General features: G+C 31.0%; 3 protein-coding genes and 1 pseudogene across 3 annotated transcripts; all 4 read left to right on the top strand.

The window, feature by feature from the left end:
• Positions 1-985, top strand: LOC121128195 (uncharacterized). Its single transcript, XM_040723772.2, has 2 exons — positions 1-87; positions 148-985. The coding sequence occupies exons 1-2, from the start codon at positions 76-78 to the stop codon at positions 835-837; spliced, it is 702 nt and encodes a 233-aa protein (XP_040579706.1). The 5' UTR covers positions 1-75; the 3' UTR covers positions 838-985.
• A 5626-nt stretch (positions 986-6611) lies between these two features.
• LOC121128196 (uncharacterized) lies at positions 6612-7677 on the top strand. The gene is given in 3 exon segments (XM_040723773.2): positions 6612-6772; positions 6836-7266; positions 7268-7677. Coding segments are annotated over 3 exon segments (705 nt in total). The 5' UTR covers positions 6612-6760; the 3' UTR covers positions 7530-7677.
• A 3438-nt stretch (positions 7678-11115) lies between these two features.
• On the top strand, positions 11116-12406 carry LOC139907101 (uncharacterized; annotated as a pseudogene).
• Positions 12407-15774: 3368 nt separating this feature from the next.
• On the top strand, positions 15775-16825 carry LOC121128020 (uncharacterized). Its single transcript, XM_040723598.2, has 2 exons — positions 15775-15917; positions 15977-16825. Exons 1-2 carry the CDS (start codon positions 15906-15908, stop codon positions 16664-16666), a joined length of 702 nt encoding a protein of 233 aa, XP_040579532.1. The 5' UTR covers positions 15775-15905; the 3' UTR covers positions 16667-16825.

Below are 16825 nucleotides of genomic sequence, written 5' to 3' on the forward strand. Positions count from 1 at the left end.
CTCGGAGATTTCAATTCAAAGACATCATTCGTTCTTTTGAAGTCTCTAGCTCAAATACAAAGCAAAGTAGTCAATATGAAGTGCATTGTAAGTTCAAGTACATTCATTTCCTGGATATTTCAATACTTCTGTTTTCATTTTTTTCAGGCTCTTTTCCTTGCTTTATCGGCCGCTGCTGTCGTTGCTGAACCCTCTTATGGATATGGATATGCTCCTGTAGCCTACGGATATGGTTATGGACACCACTATGGCAAGAGATCCGCTGAAGCTGAACCATCTTACGGATATGGATATGCTCCTGTTTCTTACGGATACAGCCACGGACACCACTACGGAAAGAGATCAGCTGAAGCTGAGCCCTCTTACGGATATGGATATGCTCCCGTTTCTTACGGATACAGTTATGGCCACCATTATGGAAAGAGATCTGCTGATGCAGAGCCTTCTTACGGATACGGTTATGCTCCCGTTTCTTATGGATACAGCCACGGATCCCACTACGGTAAGAGATCAGCTGAAGCTGAGCCCTCTTACGGATATGGATATGCTCCTGTTTCTTACGGATACAGCCACGGACACCACTACGGAAAGAGATCAGCTGAAGCTGAGCCCTCTTACGGATATGGATATGCTCCCGTTTCTTACGGATACAGTTATGGCCACCATTATGGAAAGAGATCTGCTGATGCAGAGCCTTCTTACGGATACGGTTATGCTCCCGTTTCTTATGGATACAGCCACGGATCCCACTACGGAAAGAGATCTGCTGAAGCTAACCCCTCTTCCGGATATGCCCATGCTGGATACGGCTATGCTCCCTACGGTCACCATTACTAAATACAATCAGTTAATGAAAGTTCATTATTCCATCCTGTTATTCTATCTGTTTTAGAGTAAAAAAAAATCATTTTTAAGTATTTGAGAGTTGGGAATATGTTTGATCAAGTTTTCATCAATAAATCTCCTGCAAATTTTTGTTACATAATGTCTAAGGTTTTAATTGTTTCCATTTACTTCATTGTTCTGTATGACACTGGGGACTAAGCTTGTCATATTAAGCCTTGTAACGTTGGCGTTTCTTTATCAAAGAATTGGGTTATGAAACCATATATTTCATTAATTCTTTGGTCCAAAGTATTGCTATTTTGCAAGAGTACTAATTTTGCAAATTAATTATACACAGACTTAACTTGTATAACAAATTAATAATCACTTATGAAATATTTCAAAGATTTTTTACTTCTTTTTGTGTAAGCTCATCAAATACCATGTGCAATCATGACGTGTCTCAAAAATGTAATAAAAAATATTCTAAAACTATCTTTAGAAAATAATTATATTCATTTTTGAAAAAATAACTATTGATAACTCTTTACAATAACTTAATTCCATAGTTTTATATATATATATATATTTTGAGATAACGTATTCTAATTAATCAAATAAGAGTCTGGGCTGTGTGTGCCTTCTTATTTGAATACTTCTAAATTAAACCTTAAAATGTTTGAGCTTTACTAGGGGATGAGAAAACTAAGTATAAATGTATTATCTGCAAAGTGGTGTCATGGTGTATAGCTTATTGTTTAACTAGTTGTTTAAAAAAATGGAACAACCTAAGAAAAACGCCCTCTATTTGTATAAGATTTACACCAATACTTAATATTAGATTATTAGTCATATTGTAATTCAGGGAGTTGTTTTACTTTTATGAAAGTCGGCGTCCTTCTAAGTCACTGTGCTTAAAAATTGATATAAGTAAAAAATGCTAATTCCCCATTTAAACATGGTTTAAAAAATGGAAAAGAACTTTAATCGTATTGAATTATAAATTCGTTACAATTATTTTAAATTTTTCGTTTTTATTAAAATAATGAATTTTCTCAATCAACTGATATCGAGAGATAAATATCAGGTTTTTTCAATAAAAGCATATGTTTTTTACTAAATAAAATGTCCGAATTAGTCAAAACATATGTATAAGAGCATAAATATCACACTTAAAATATAATATTCATGTTATTTCTACAAATTATACTTTGGAACTAAAAAATGCATTTTTTGGAAAGTTCTACAATTAATGAAAAATATTAATTTATTTAGACATTTATAAATTAATAATTATGTCAAAATCACATCCCAAATACGATAAAGTAAGAATCACTGGAAAATCCAGAAATTTTATCAGTATCATGGCCAGAAACACAATTTGAGACATTCAACTGTCTCCATTGCTAATAATTTGGTAAAATATTAAATATTAGATCGTAGACAGATATTTAGAATGGTCGCTGGATAGCTGAAATGAGACGTTATGGTTCTATCATGTTCAAATTAAAGATACCAGACTTCATATAATCCTTGGAATCATGACCAGCAGTGATAGTGACATTGAGTTTCTATATTTCCAATGGATGTGTTAAATGTATATAAGTCTTTATCATTTCGTATGGAGTGAATAATTACATATAACGGGGATTCAATTGAATAAATGTATAACTTTTATACATTTATAAATATCGTTAAATATATTTTTTATGTTTCTCTAAATACTTGTTAAAATTCTATAGATATATTTTCTCGATTTAAGTATTTTTAGCCTTAGTGAATTTCAACAATGTATTTATAATCCTGATGAATAATCAATCTATTAGGTTAATGTTATTGTATCTTTGTCTACTTTAAAATATTTCCATTTAATCATCATGAAAAGTATAATCATTTATTCATCGAACAAAATAAATAAGTCTAACTTCTTTATTTATAAACCAACTTCATTATTTATCTGTAGCAATCAATCCTGACTACGGAACAAATGCTGCATTCAACAAGTTTAATTCAAATGTAATTTGTGGTAAAATTAAATAAATAAAACAATTGTTTGCGTATATTAGGAATGGGTTGATTTCGCAAAAATCTAAAAGCGTTGCAACCAGTCCCAACCTCGATTACAATTTGCAAAAAATCTACAAAATACTACTTAATATTCCAGCATTAAAAATAATGTTTCCCTGATTTCAATATCAGATATATGAGTCAAAAATCCTGAAAAGTATGAAGACAAAAACTATGGATAATAGTTAAATAGTTTATATAGTTTTAGATATCACAACAATTTGGTACTCTTGTAACCAACAACAATCTAAAACACATGTATGGTTGCACAAAATGTATTATCATTCTCTGTCTAGTGGTTTCTATGTTAAATGTTACTACTAGGTAAATGCTTAAAGAGTGTCGTCGATAGAATAAGTATGGTTTTCAATCTATTCATTATTTAAAAAAGAACATAGACGAATAAATAAGACCAGTCATGGTCCAATAAATGTAAAAGCCATCATATAATCGATTTTGCCATAAATAAAATAAATGCATCACTAGTTGATATTCAATATTGCAATCTCGTTCTACCATTTACAGTAATTACCTTTAATTTTACACTACAGAAGAATTGATGTGTCTCTGTCAATGCCTTGAAGGGGTGTGTGAGTTCCAAACTAGATTCAAAGTGAAAGTTCAAGCAGTGCTTTACTATAAATAGTAGGACATTTTAATTTAAAAACATCATTTTATGTTTTTATGCATTGTAAGTTCAAGTACATTCATTTCCTGGATATTCCAATACCTATGTTTTAATTTTTTCAGGCTCTTTTCCTTGCTTTATTAGCAACCGTTGTCTTTGCATAAACCTAGTTATAGCAACGGCCATAGTGGATACGGCGGATACATCCATGTAAATCACTACGGGATGAGATCTGCCGAAGCTGAGCTATCTTCCGGATATGGATATTCTCCAGTAGCCTATGGATATAGTGTTATGGACATCACTACGGAAAGAGATCTGCTGAAGCTGATCTCTCTTACAGATATGAAAATGCTCCAGTAGTCTACGGATAAGGTGAGTGACACCACTATGGCAAGAGATCCGCTGAAGCTAAACCATCATTCGGATATGAATATGCTCCTGTTTAATACGTATCTAGTAGAGGACACTACTACGGAAAGAAATCTACTGAGCCCTCTTATGGATACAGTCATCCTCTCGTTACCTACGGATATGCCCATTCTGGATATAGCTATAGTCACCACCACTAAATACAATCATTCAATCGAGTATTCTTCCTATTCAATCCATCAACTACAAACAAAAATATCAATGCAATTGGGAGATGAGATCATGTTTAATCAAATCTTATTCTTAATAAACTTGCAACTAAAGTAAAACGTTAATAATTATTCTGAATAATGTTTCAGTATATCTTAGGAAAATGTATTATATTCCTAAACATATTGTTATTGTTTTTTATAAAAGTCTCAATACAATTTTATCATTATAATTCATTTAACATAAAATATCAATTTCATTATAACCAATACTTTTGAATAATTTGATAAAAAGAGTTTTTTTTTTGTATTAGTCTTGAATATTGAATAAATTATTTTGTTAAATGAAGAATTGTTCGCAGTCATTTGATTTGGAAAATTCGATAATTTGAAATTTATGTTTGATTTTTGATTTTCCTAATTATTTTTAAAATTTAAAAACAATTATGCGAAATATTTTTTTCCCTCATTTTTTCCCACATATTGTAGTAATTACATAGAAGAATTTTTTTTCAACTTATTGTTGAGTTTAAGAAGAAAATTAATAAACACAATGTAATAACTCAGGAGATTACAAATTTAGAAAGTGTGCCACAACTAGTTTGGAATATGAACAAAAAGACAGTGTTTGTATGAGGCTGATCCTAATGTAATTTTCAAGCCAAAAACTAACTTTCATAATTTCAACAGTTAAAATTTTATCATAAATGAGTCATAAAATCTTTTTAAAGAGACAAGATAGAATTAACTTAATGTGGGAGGTTTTTGGCTAGAACTGATTATACTCAAGGTTTTTACGTTCTAGCTATACTTAATAAATTATCCATTTTTATATTCTTCAATCCTACATAGGATTGTTCCTTTAGCACACTCACTCGTGGTTACACTTTCTAACTACATGTGTTCTCCTCAACAAGAATAAAATGTGGATATATGATAAAAGCTTTAAAAAGAAGTCAGGTTTCAACCAAAAAAGCAACTTATGATTTATAACCCTAGATGTATAGTCCCTCAACTTTTTAAAATATAAAACGCTGACTTTTAGCATCACACGCTTGTTGCTACATTCTTATTTTATGGGTTTTGTAGTAGCTTTTAAAAATAAGACAAATTCAAACATCAAAACAGTCAAAATTTGCTTTATTTATACGGAGTTGAATGTGCTTAAAAGGTATTTTATTAATTAGAATAATATTGTCATATCCTTCGTCATAACAGTATATATACATATAAATGAATCATAATTGTAAACTAATTACAAGGAACAAACAGAGTCAAAATTAATCACTTTTCATTAATGTTGTCACATATTTTTCTTGACAAAATCAAAACATAATCCTTTCAAAATAAATACTGAAACAAGGAATTACCCAAAGATTTTATAGAATTTATATACTTATATATTTAATCTTAAATTATACTGAAGAAATGGTTATGAATGATGTCTTCTTTAATGCGATAAATCTTGCTATATCAAAGTAAAAATGTCAAACCTATTTTATGATTTCAGATTAATAAATAAACTATATTTAATGAATAAAAATTCCCAAATTAGCTAATGTTATTTTATACCAGATCTTTTTTGAACACTTCACAAAATGAGTTGTGGAGCAAGGTGGATCCAGTGCTGTTCCATGGTACACGTTAGTGATATATCCATAATACAATTATATCTCCTAAAAAAATAAAACTACCTTGCCAATTAGAGCACCATCAAATCAATATTACTTGCAGTTAATGTTGGATTTCATTAAAGGAGTCGACACCACAGTCGTCTTCTCCTCAGACATACGTCCTGTTTCTTCTGATGTCAATATCTCATTGTTAAAATCTAAAATTTTGTAATTTAGTTTAAGTACACCCGTCAAATTTTTAGATATTCTTCTTTTCTTAGATGTGATGAATAATATTGTGTCATTCCTTATTTATTGTGTCCAGTAAAATCTTTGTACTGGTTCTATCAGTCCTCGGGACAAATAGTTAAGAATTTTGTTACCTCGGAAAGTCAGTACTAAAACTGATGTAAATAAAGTTGAGTTCGTCATCAAGGACCAAACTTTATAAGTTTTTTTGGGGGATGTGCAATACTGAACTTGAACAGGCTGAGAGTGAACTAGACGGGACTGTAGTCTTCAATCCTAAATCAAGACTGTACAGTATTAATCATAAATACTTGTGTATTAAGTTCATCAACGAACTACAATTAATTTATCATTCTATGGTCTTTTAGTCATCTACTGATATTGAGTCTACATGCAAAACGTTTTGAATAAAATAATTAAGGTATACATAATATGTAACATAATTCCAATCCTATTCTTCTTAACACGTAATTACGTATGTTCGTGAATTTGCATCCATTCATTTAGTATTTTTTACAATATATTACTATACATATAATGAAATCATTAACGCGGGTGTGTATTCTTGTAACTATGTAGGAAGATAAAAACATACAAGTCCGAAAAGACAACCTAACTGCGTAAAGAGCAACGTAAATATAAGTGTGTGTGCGTACATGCAGAAATGAAAAAAAACAAAAACTGGAGGCAGTGAAAGCATGGTTCTATCTCATTCTATAAATAGCAGAGAATACAGTAAATGATCATCATTCGCTTAATTGAAGTCTCTAGCTCAAATACAAAGCAAAGTAGTCAATATGAAGTGCATTGTAAGTATCTATTTCTTCATTTCATTCAAATATTCTCGTCTTATCATTTTGATTTCGTACCAGGCTGTTGCCCTCACTCTTTTCGCAGCGGTTGTCGTTGCCGAACCTGAGCCCTCTTATGGATATGGATACGCTCCAGTAGCCTACGGATATGGTCATAGACAGCACTACGGCAAGAGATCTGCTGAAGCTGAGCCATCTTACGGATATGGATATGCTCCAGTAGCTTACGGATACAGCTATGGGCACCACTACGGTAAGAGGTCCGCTGAAGCCGAGCCCTCTTATGGGTATGGATATGCTCCAGTAGCCTATGGATATGGTTATGGGCATCACTATGGAAAGAGATCTGCTGAAGCTGAGCCATCTTACGGATATGGATATGCTCCAGTAGCTTACGGATACAGTTATGGACACCACTATGGCAAGAGATCCGCTGAAGCTGAACCATCTTACGGATATGGATATGCTCCTGTTTCTTACGGATACAGCCAGACACCACTACGGAAAGAGATCAGCTGAAGCTGAGCCCTCTTACGGATATGGATATGCTCCCGTTTCTTACGGATACAGTTATGGACACCATTATGGAAAGAGATCTGCTGATGCAGAGCCTTCTTACGGATACGGTTATGCTCCCGTTTCTTATGGATACAGCCACGGATCCCACTACGGAAAGAGATCTGCTGAAGCTAACCCCTCTTCCGGATATGCCCATGCTGGATACGGCTATGCTCCCTACGGTCACCATTACTAAATACAATCAGTTAATAAAAGTTCATTATTCCATCCTGTTATTCTATCTGTTTTAGAGTAAAAAAAAATCATTTTTAAGTATTTGAGAGTTGGGAATATGTTTGATCAAGTTTTCATCAATAAATCTCCTGCAAATTTTTGTTACATAATGTCTAAGGTTTTAATTGTTTCCATTTACTTCATTGTTCTGTATGACACTGGGGACTAAGCTTGTCATATTAAGCTTTGTAACGTTGGCTTTTCTTTATCAAAGAATTGGGTTATGAAATCTTATATTTCATTAATTCTTTGGTCCAAAGTATTGCTATTTTGCAAAAACACTAATTTAGCAAATTAATTATACACAGACTTAACTTGTATAACAAATTAATAATCACTTATGAAATATTTCAAAGATTTTTTACTTCTTTTTATGTAAGCTCATCAAATACCATGTGCAATCATGATGTGTTTCAAAAATGTAATAAGAATATTCTAAAACTATCTTTAGAAAATAATTATATTCATTTTTGAAAAAATAACTATTGATAACTCTTTACAATAACTTAATTCCATAGTTTATATATATATATATATATTTTGAGATAACGTATTCTAATTAATCAAATAAGAGTCTGGGCTGTGTGTGCCTTCTTATTTGAATACTTATAAATTAAACCTTAAAATATTTGAGCTTTACTAGGGGATGAGAAAACTAAGTATAAATGTATTATCTGCAAAGTGGTGTCATGGTGTATAGCTTGTTGTTTAACTAGTTGTTTAAAAAAATGGAACAACCTAAGAAAAACGCCCTCTATTTGTATAAGATTTACACCAATACTTAATATTAGATTATTAGTCATATTGTAATTCAGGGAGTTGTTTTACTTTTATGAAAGTCGGCGTCCTTCTAAGTCACTGTGCTGAAAAATTGATATAAGTAAAAATGCTAATTCCCCATTTAAACATGGTTTAAAAAATGGAAAAGAACTTTAATCGTATTGAATTATAAATTTGTTACAATTATTTTAAATTTTTCGTTTTTATTAAAATAATGAATTTTCTCAATCAACTGATATCGAGAGATAAATATCAGGTTTTTTCAATAAAAGCATATGTTTTTACTAAATAAAATGTCCGAATTAGTCAAAACATATGTATAAGAGCATAAATATCACACTTAAAATATAATATTCATGTTATTTCTACAAATTATACTTTGGAACTAAAAAATGCATTTTTGGAAAGTTCTACAATTAATGAAAAAATATTAATTTATTTAGACATTTATAAATTAATAATTATGTCAAATTCACATCCCAAATACGATAAAGTAAGAATCACTGGAAAATCCAGAAATTTTATCAGTATTATGCTCAGAAACACAATTTGAGACATTCAACTGTCTCCATTGCTAATAATTTGGTGAAATATTAAATATTAGATCGTAGACAGATATTTAGAATGGTCGATGGATAGCTGAAATGAGACGTAATGGCTCTATCATGTTCAAAATAAAGATACCAGACTTCATATAATCCTTGGAATCATGACCAGCAGTGATAGTGACATTGAGTTTCTATATTTCCAATGGATGTGTTAAATGTCTATAAGTCTTTATCATCCCGTATGGAGGGAATAATTACATTTAACGGGGATTCAATTGAATAAATGTATAACTTTTATACATTTATAAATATCGTTAATTATATTGTTTAAGTTTCTCAAAATACTTGTTAAAATTCTATAGATATATTTTCTCGATTTAAGTATTTTTAGCCTTAGTGAATTTCAACGATGTATTTATAATCCTGATGAATAATCAATCTATTAGGTTAATGTTATTGTATCTTTGTCTACTTTAAGATATTTCCATCTAATCATCATGAAAAGTATAATTATTTTATCATTAATATTAATAAAAATTATAAAAAATTTGTTCAAAAATGCAAATTTTTGAGTTATATTTTCTTAGGTGAATGAAACCCAAAATTAGAAATTAATATAAATTTATTTCTATTTTGATATCCATATTTATATATTGAAAACTGTATACGTATTAACTTATATTTAACTTTATTTGAATTATTTTTATGAAAATCCTAGAAACAATCAGGATGGAGTCCAATGTTTCATTTTGACAATAATATTTACTTGTTTTGAAACACAAAGCGTTTAACCAATAACTTAAGGAAAGATAACGAATTTACTCTGATTACAGAATTTGGAACAGCCCAATTACAAATGAAGGGATAGTAAAGGCGTTCATTTGCTTTCAAACTATTATGAGACTGAGAAGCAAATAATTATAAGAAAGTAGCGAGACGGATCCAAAAAACTTTGGATTGCCCAAAAATCGTTTCTGTTATAACAAATACATGAGAGGCATAGACAAAGCAGATTTTATTGTGCCATCTATGAACTGGTCCAACAAAAATTAATTGGTTACACATAATTTTTTTCGGAATCATTCCTAGGGCATGGCCAAATGCTTATATTACGTATTTGAATTAAATAGTTTTAATATAACTTGTTTACAGTTTAGAAAAATGTTGCATCATGATAAATTACAATAGAAGCCCCCTTAGTTCTGCGGTGGCCTTCAAACCAACCAAAAGAGGAAAAATCAACTTCTCAATCAGCAAAAATATACGCTTACCAAATCGTTGTGTCTACTGGATAGAATTTGTAGACAAAAGATCCAGATGTGAAGTCTGTGTTAATTATAAATAGAATCTAGGCCATTTATTTTTTGTAGTAGTATAAAGAAACCTACATTTAAAGTTTTGTTTTTGTCAGAAAAAAATAATTGTTTTGTTCAAAATCATGGATTTTGTATTACAATACTATTTTTAAACTTTAAAAAATATAAAAAAAAAGAAATAATAAAGTTATGTCAGGACATAAGAGTCCCAACCCTGTTTAAAGATCACTATATTGGTAGCTGGTAAATTTAAAGATAAATTATAAAATAATCATTCAACTATAAATAATTTTACAAAAAATATATTAAATATCATTTTTTGTATTAGTGGATTTGAACGTGTTAAAAAGATCGAGGAAAAACAATATAATACTTGTTGTATCAAAAATTTTGATATTGTAACTTTAAATTATGCTTAACAATTTTGAATAATACATTGTCCTTTTCACGATTTGTATCATACTTGTTCAATATATTGGATTTTTTTAAATAAAACTAACACGAATATCTAAATTGCAATATCTTTTATAAATATTCATATCTTTGATTTTTTTGTCCTTGAAAGAAAAGTTATATTAAAGGTAAAACAGCATAAATATATTCGACACTAAATATAATGAGTCAATGATGTTTCATATATGTTTTCATTTTTCATGCTCTTTTCCTTGCTTTATCAGCCGCCGTTGTCTTTGCTGAACCTAATTATAGCTATGACCACAGTAGATGCAGATACGGAGGCTAAGGCCATGTAAATCACTACGACAACAGATCTATAAAGCTGCGCCCCCTTACGGATATGGATATGTTCCAGTAGCCTACGGATACGGTTATGGACACCACTCTTATGGAAAGAGATCAGCTGTAGCTGAAACCTCTTAAGGATATGCTCCTGTTTCATACGGATATGGGTATAGATTCCACTACGGCAAGAGATCTGCTGAAGCTGACCCCTCTTCCAGATATGCCCATACTGGATACGGCAATGCTCCCTATGTTCACCACTACTAAATACAATCATTCCATCGAGTATTCCTCTTATTCAATCTATTTACTTAGAAGCAAAAATACCAATCAGGGCCGTATTGAAACATAATTTGGAGTTGAGATCACATTTGATCAAATCCTTTTCTCAATAAACTTACGACTAAAGTAAACCCTTGTATGATTAGTCTTATTTATGTATAAAGTACAGTGTGCGTAAGCAAATTGAACTGGGCTAATTCGAGATTTCTTAGAGAGATTATTATTATCAAGCGATGCTTGGTTAATGAAAAGAATTTTTTGCTAAATATATTAACTTTAATACGCTGTATTATTAGTTGTGATACGTCAATTAATATTAAGGCAGAAATCATTGAGCTAAAGATCTACTTAACGTCCATCACAATGGCAAGATATCTGCTGAAGCTGAACCTTCTTACGCATATGGATATGCTACGGTTTCATATGTATACGGTAATGGATTCTAATACGGAAAGAGATTTGCTAAAGCTGCGTCCTCTAACGGATATAAATATGCTCCTGTTTCTTACGGATGCAACCACGAACACCACTACGGAAAGAGATCTGCTGAAGCAGAGCCCTCTTACGGATATGGATATGCTCCAATTGCCTACGGATAAGGTTATTGACACCACTATGGTACGAGAACAGCTGAAGCCGATCCCTCTTACGGATAAACTCCTTTTTCATACGGATACGGTCATAGATTCCACTACGGCAAAAAATCTGCTGAAGCTGAGCCTTCTTACAGATATGGATATGCTCCTGTTTCATTCGGATATGATCATAGATTCCACTACGGTAAGAGATCTGCTGAAGCTGAACCTTCTTACGGATATGTATATGGTCCAGTAGCCTACGGGTACGGTTATGTACACCACTATGGCAAGAGATCAGCTGAAGCTGAGCCCTCTTACAGATATGGATATGCTCCTATTTCACACGGATATGGTCATAAATTCCACTACGGTAAGAAATCGGCTGAAGCTGAGCCATCTTATGCCCATGCCCATGCTGGATACGGCTATGCTCCCGATGCCCACCACTACTAAATACAATCAGTCAATCGAACATTCCTTCTATTCAATCTATCAACATATAAGCAAAAATACCAAAGTAATTGAGAGTTGAGATCATATTTGATCAAATCCTTTTCTTAATAAAACTGCTGCTGGACTTACAATAAATAAACATTTCTGACCTTCTCAAAAATATTGTTTTATTTCGATTTTTCAAACAGAATTGCAGAACTTTATGATTTATTTTTACTCGAATGAAATCATTATTACAGTTGTATAAACTCCGGTTTTCCGATGTATTCATGAATATTAGTGCATTAATATTCACTTATAACCCTTATAGGGAGAAAAAGCATTATATTGTTTTTTCCTGTGAATGATATTCGCTCAATTTGTTTAATTCAGAGACAAATACAAAAAATTTTAAACGTTTAATTTTTGCATGTACGCATTGATAAAAAATATTTTTTAAATTTTTACTTCCAAAATGATCTTCCTTAGCCTTCAAAAAAATATACTTTCTATGCCCCTCATCCATGATATATTTTTAACAAATTGCTTTATATTATTTGTAGTTATTACTTTCTGTGATACAGAAATAGTTATTAAACTATTTATTATCCTTCAATACTTTTTACTTCCAATTTTTTCATATTATGAAGTTTTCAGTATTTTGATGGTGGTTTCATTTATTGTTTTTTTTATAAATTGATTTTATACCTTTTGATACCTAAATTTTTCTTAACGTTTATTTAAAAAATTAGTAATAGAAATTTAGTTTCTTTTATTTGCAATAACAAACCCATTAATGCAAAATATACATTAACTTTTATATAACTGGATCTATTTTATCGATGTAAAAGAATGACTCGAATTAATCCTTTTACAATTTCAAATACCCATATCTCTTCTTCTGAATTGCAGCATAATGATAGTTAAGAATATTTGTCCACTAATGACATTATCGTCATAAATGGCTCGTACTCAATAACCATACATCTATCCATATTTTTTATTCAATCTCCTTTATCGTGTGAATTCTTATATTCTTTTGAGCCATACTCATATATAACTTAAGTATTAAGTTACTACTTACCATACAAAATATAACATAGTTACAACTTTTTCCTAATAAAAAAAACTTCTAACCAATTTATTTTATTAACCCTGAATTAAGTATATTTTAATCAAAAAGAAAAAATCTATTACAGATAAAAATTACTGTGTAAAAATTTCCTCTGTCTAAATTTTGCAAGATAAAAAGTATCTGTGCAAAATTATCACACTTATAATTTATTCAGCATTCAAATAGAAGTTTTGAAATGATGTTTACAGAATATTGAAAAATTTCAAATTTATATAGCCGAAATAACATCTTTTTAAATATATTGTTAGATAGCTATCAAGATGCTGGGTGAATTAATTTCCTGACTCATATTCTTGATTGAACAACAGACATTCAATTTATTTTTTTCTGAAATTTAAATATAAGTTTTTACTTATAAAATATAGTGTTTAATGTTATAATAGAAACAAAATTTAATTTAGCCGAAAATTAATTTAATGTGATATTGTACTATGTATAAAGAAACCCATTCATAGGCTGCAAGACTCTTTTGATTTCTTTAAAGCTCTTTTAGACACTTTTGGCCCCCGAACATTAACCTTCGAGGGTAAGGTCTGAAACGTCTGTCATCCAAAAACCGAGGCCCTCAAAGCCACTGTCACTGAGTACTGAGACACCCAGACAAATATCCACAGCATGTGCCAGGCCTTTGGCCGCCGCTTGGAAGCCAAACTTGCCGCTATTTTGAGTTACATAAATTATTAAGAGAGCTCAGATATATATCTAATTATGATATTAATTTTGTTGAAATTCTATTGTTAAATAATGAAATATATCTTGTTGAAGTATGAAATTCAAAGTTTTCAGATTCTAATGGACCAGTCGGTAAATATAATGAAACGGCTTCTTTTATTTATTTATAATTTTTTTTATCCATTTATGTTGATATATTTATTGTCTAATAAAGTCAGTAAAGAAATTATAGTCGATTAAACTTACTAGACTTGCCAGGAAACTTTTAATGCTGAATTATTGAAAATATATAATAAGGTGAGTGGTCACTCTGCACAATCAGAAATGTCCTATATACCAAGGTTAATAGAAATAAAAGTTTAGACCATCATGTAATCGGGCATGCTAGAAATTTCAATCTGATGTATTTTACCGACTGCTGGGCAATGCAGGTAGATTTTTACAGAACACACAATCACTCATTGTTTATGACGTTACTATTGCTAGAAATTTCAATTTAATGTATTACACCAACTGCTGGGTAAGAAAAACAGATTTAAAAAAACATGCAACCACTCATCTACTATGACGTCAATATTAAAAGTATAATCGAAGTCAAACATCGGTTTTACACGCGCTATGGTATAACCTTGTATTTCTATTAATCATGTTATACAATAGTTTTATTTATATGAAACCCATATCTTTCGAATATTTATTATACATTCAGAAATCCTTTAATATTTATTATTTGCTGCCACTACTGATAAAATAAATGTGGAAGGCTTAATTAATACAATATCAAAGAAGAATGAAAATTAGGTTAGAGTTTATGTAACAAATCAAACATAACTGCTAAGAATATGTACATTGTAATAACTATAAATTTTGCTACAATGAAAAAATTAATCTTGTTCGGCAAAACAATAGGCAAAAGAACTCTTATGATAAAGATTTCACTCCTGATTAAAGAAAAATATTTTTGGTTACATTCTAAATAATAAGTATATTAAAGATAAATACAATATATATTTTCTATTAATCTTGTTTTTCAGCTTTGTTTAGTCATTTGAATCATTATAAACCTTATTATTATTACGACAAATATATTTGTTTATTTTTCCTGTAACATCCCTTGTTTGAGTTTTCCATAGTAATAGATAACATAATAGAACTATAAACATAAATTCCTTCAAACAAAGTAAAAAGTATCTTATATGATATGATTATATTATAGGATTTTAGAGTCATAATTTCAAAACCTCATAATATAATAGTTAATATCAACGATCTTCAAAAACATTGGACAATAAAATTATTTTACTAAAAATATCTTATATAAATAATAATAAAAATCTGAGATATTTAATTTTGAATTATGCTGATTATATATATATATATATAACTTTTGATTATTTGTACCATAGATACTTATAAAATATGTTATCCTATTAACGAATAACACGAATGTCTATATTATAATTTATTATACATGTGGAAGCATATGTATTGGCTATTATTATAGAATCGTTCCGTTTGAAAATTAAAAAATGGGCTGAGTTCTATTGATGTATCCTAACCAAACTTTAATGAGTCAACAATACGTGATGCTAAATGTGATTTTTTTAATGTTAAATATTTAGCGCTCATTGCACTCTCCGTCTATCTACACTTTTACAGTAATTACCTTCACTTTTACAAGACGAAGGAATGGATGTGTCTCTGTCAATGCCTTGAAGGGGTGTGTGAGCTCCAAACTAGAAACAAAGAGAAAGTACAAGCAGTACTTACCTATAAATACTCGGAGATTTCAATTCAAAGACATCATTCGTTCTTTTGAAGTCTCTAGCTCAAATACAAAGCAAAGTAGTCAATATGAAGTGCATTGTAAGTTCAAGTACATTCATTTCCTGGATATTTCAATACTTCTGTTTTCATTTTTTCAGGCTCTTTTCCTTGCTTTATCGGCCGCTGCTGTCGTTGCTGAACCCTCTTATGGATATGGATATGCTCCTGTAGCCTACGGATATGGTTATGGACACCACTATGGCAAGAGATCCGCTGAAGCTGAACCATCTTACGGATATGGATATGCTCCTGTTTCTTACGGATACAGCCACGGACACCACTACGGAAAGAGATCAGCTGAAGCTGAGCCCTCTTACGGATATGGATATGCTCCCGTTTCTTACGGATACAGTTATGGCCACCATTATGGAAAGAGATCTGCTGATGCAGAGCCTTCTTACGGATACGGTTATGCTCCCGTTTCTTATGGATACAGCCACGGATCCCACTACGGTAAGAGATCAGCTGAAGCTGAGCCCTCTTACGGATATGGATATGCTCCTGTTTCTTACGGATACAGCCACGGACACCACTACGGAAAGAGATCAGCTGAAGCTGAGCCCTCTTACGGATATGGATATGCTCCCGTTTCTTACGGATACAGTTATGGCCACCATTATGGAAAGAGATCTGCTGATGCAGAGCCTTCTTACGGATACGGTTATGCTCCCGTTTCTTATGGATACAGCCACGGATCCCACTACGGTAAGAGATCTGCTGAAGCTGAGCCATCTTACGGATATGCCCATGCTGGATACGGCTATGCTCCCTATGGTCACATCTACTAAATACAATCAGTCAATCGAACATTCCTTCTATTCAATCTGTCAACATATAAGCAAAAATACCAAAGTAATTGAGAGTTGAGATCATGTTTGATCAAATCATTTTCTTAATAAACCTGCTGCTAGATTTACAATCAATAAACATTTGTGTCTTTTTAAAAA

Source organism: Lepeophtheirus salmonis, chromosome 13 (assembly GCF_016086655.4).
Source record: "Lepeophtheirus salmonis chromosome 13, UVic_Lsal_1.4, whole genome shotgun sequence".
Lineage (NCBI taxonomy): Eukaryota > Metazoa > Arthropoda > Copepoda > Siphonostomatoida > Caligidae > Lepeophtheirus > Lepeophtheirus salmonis.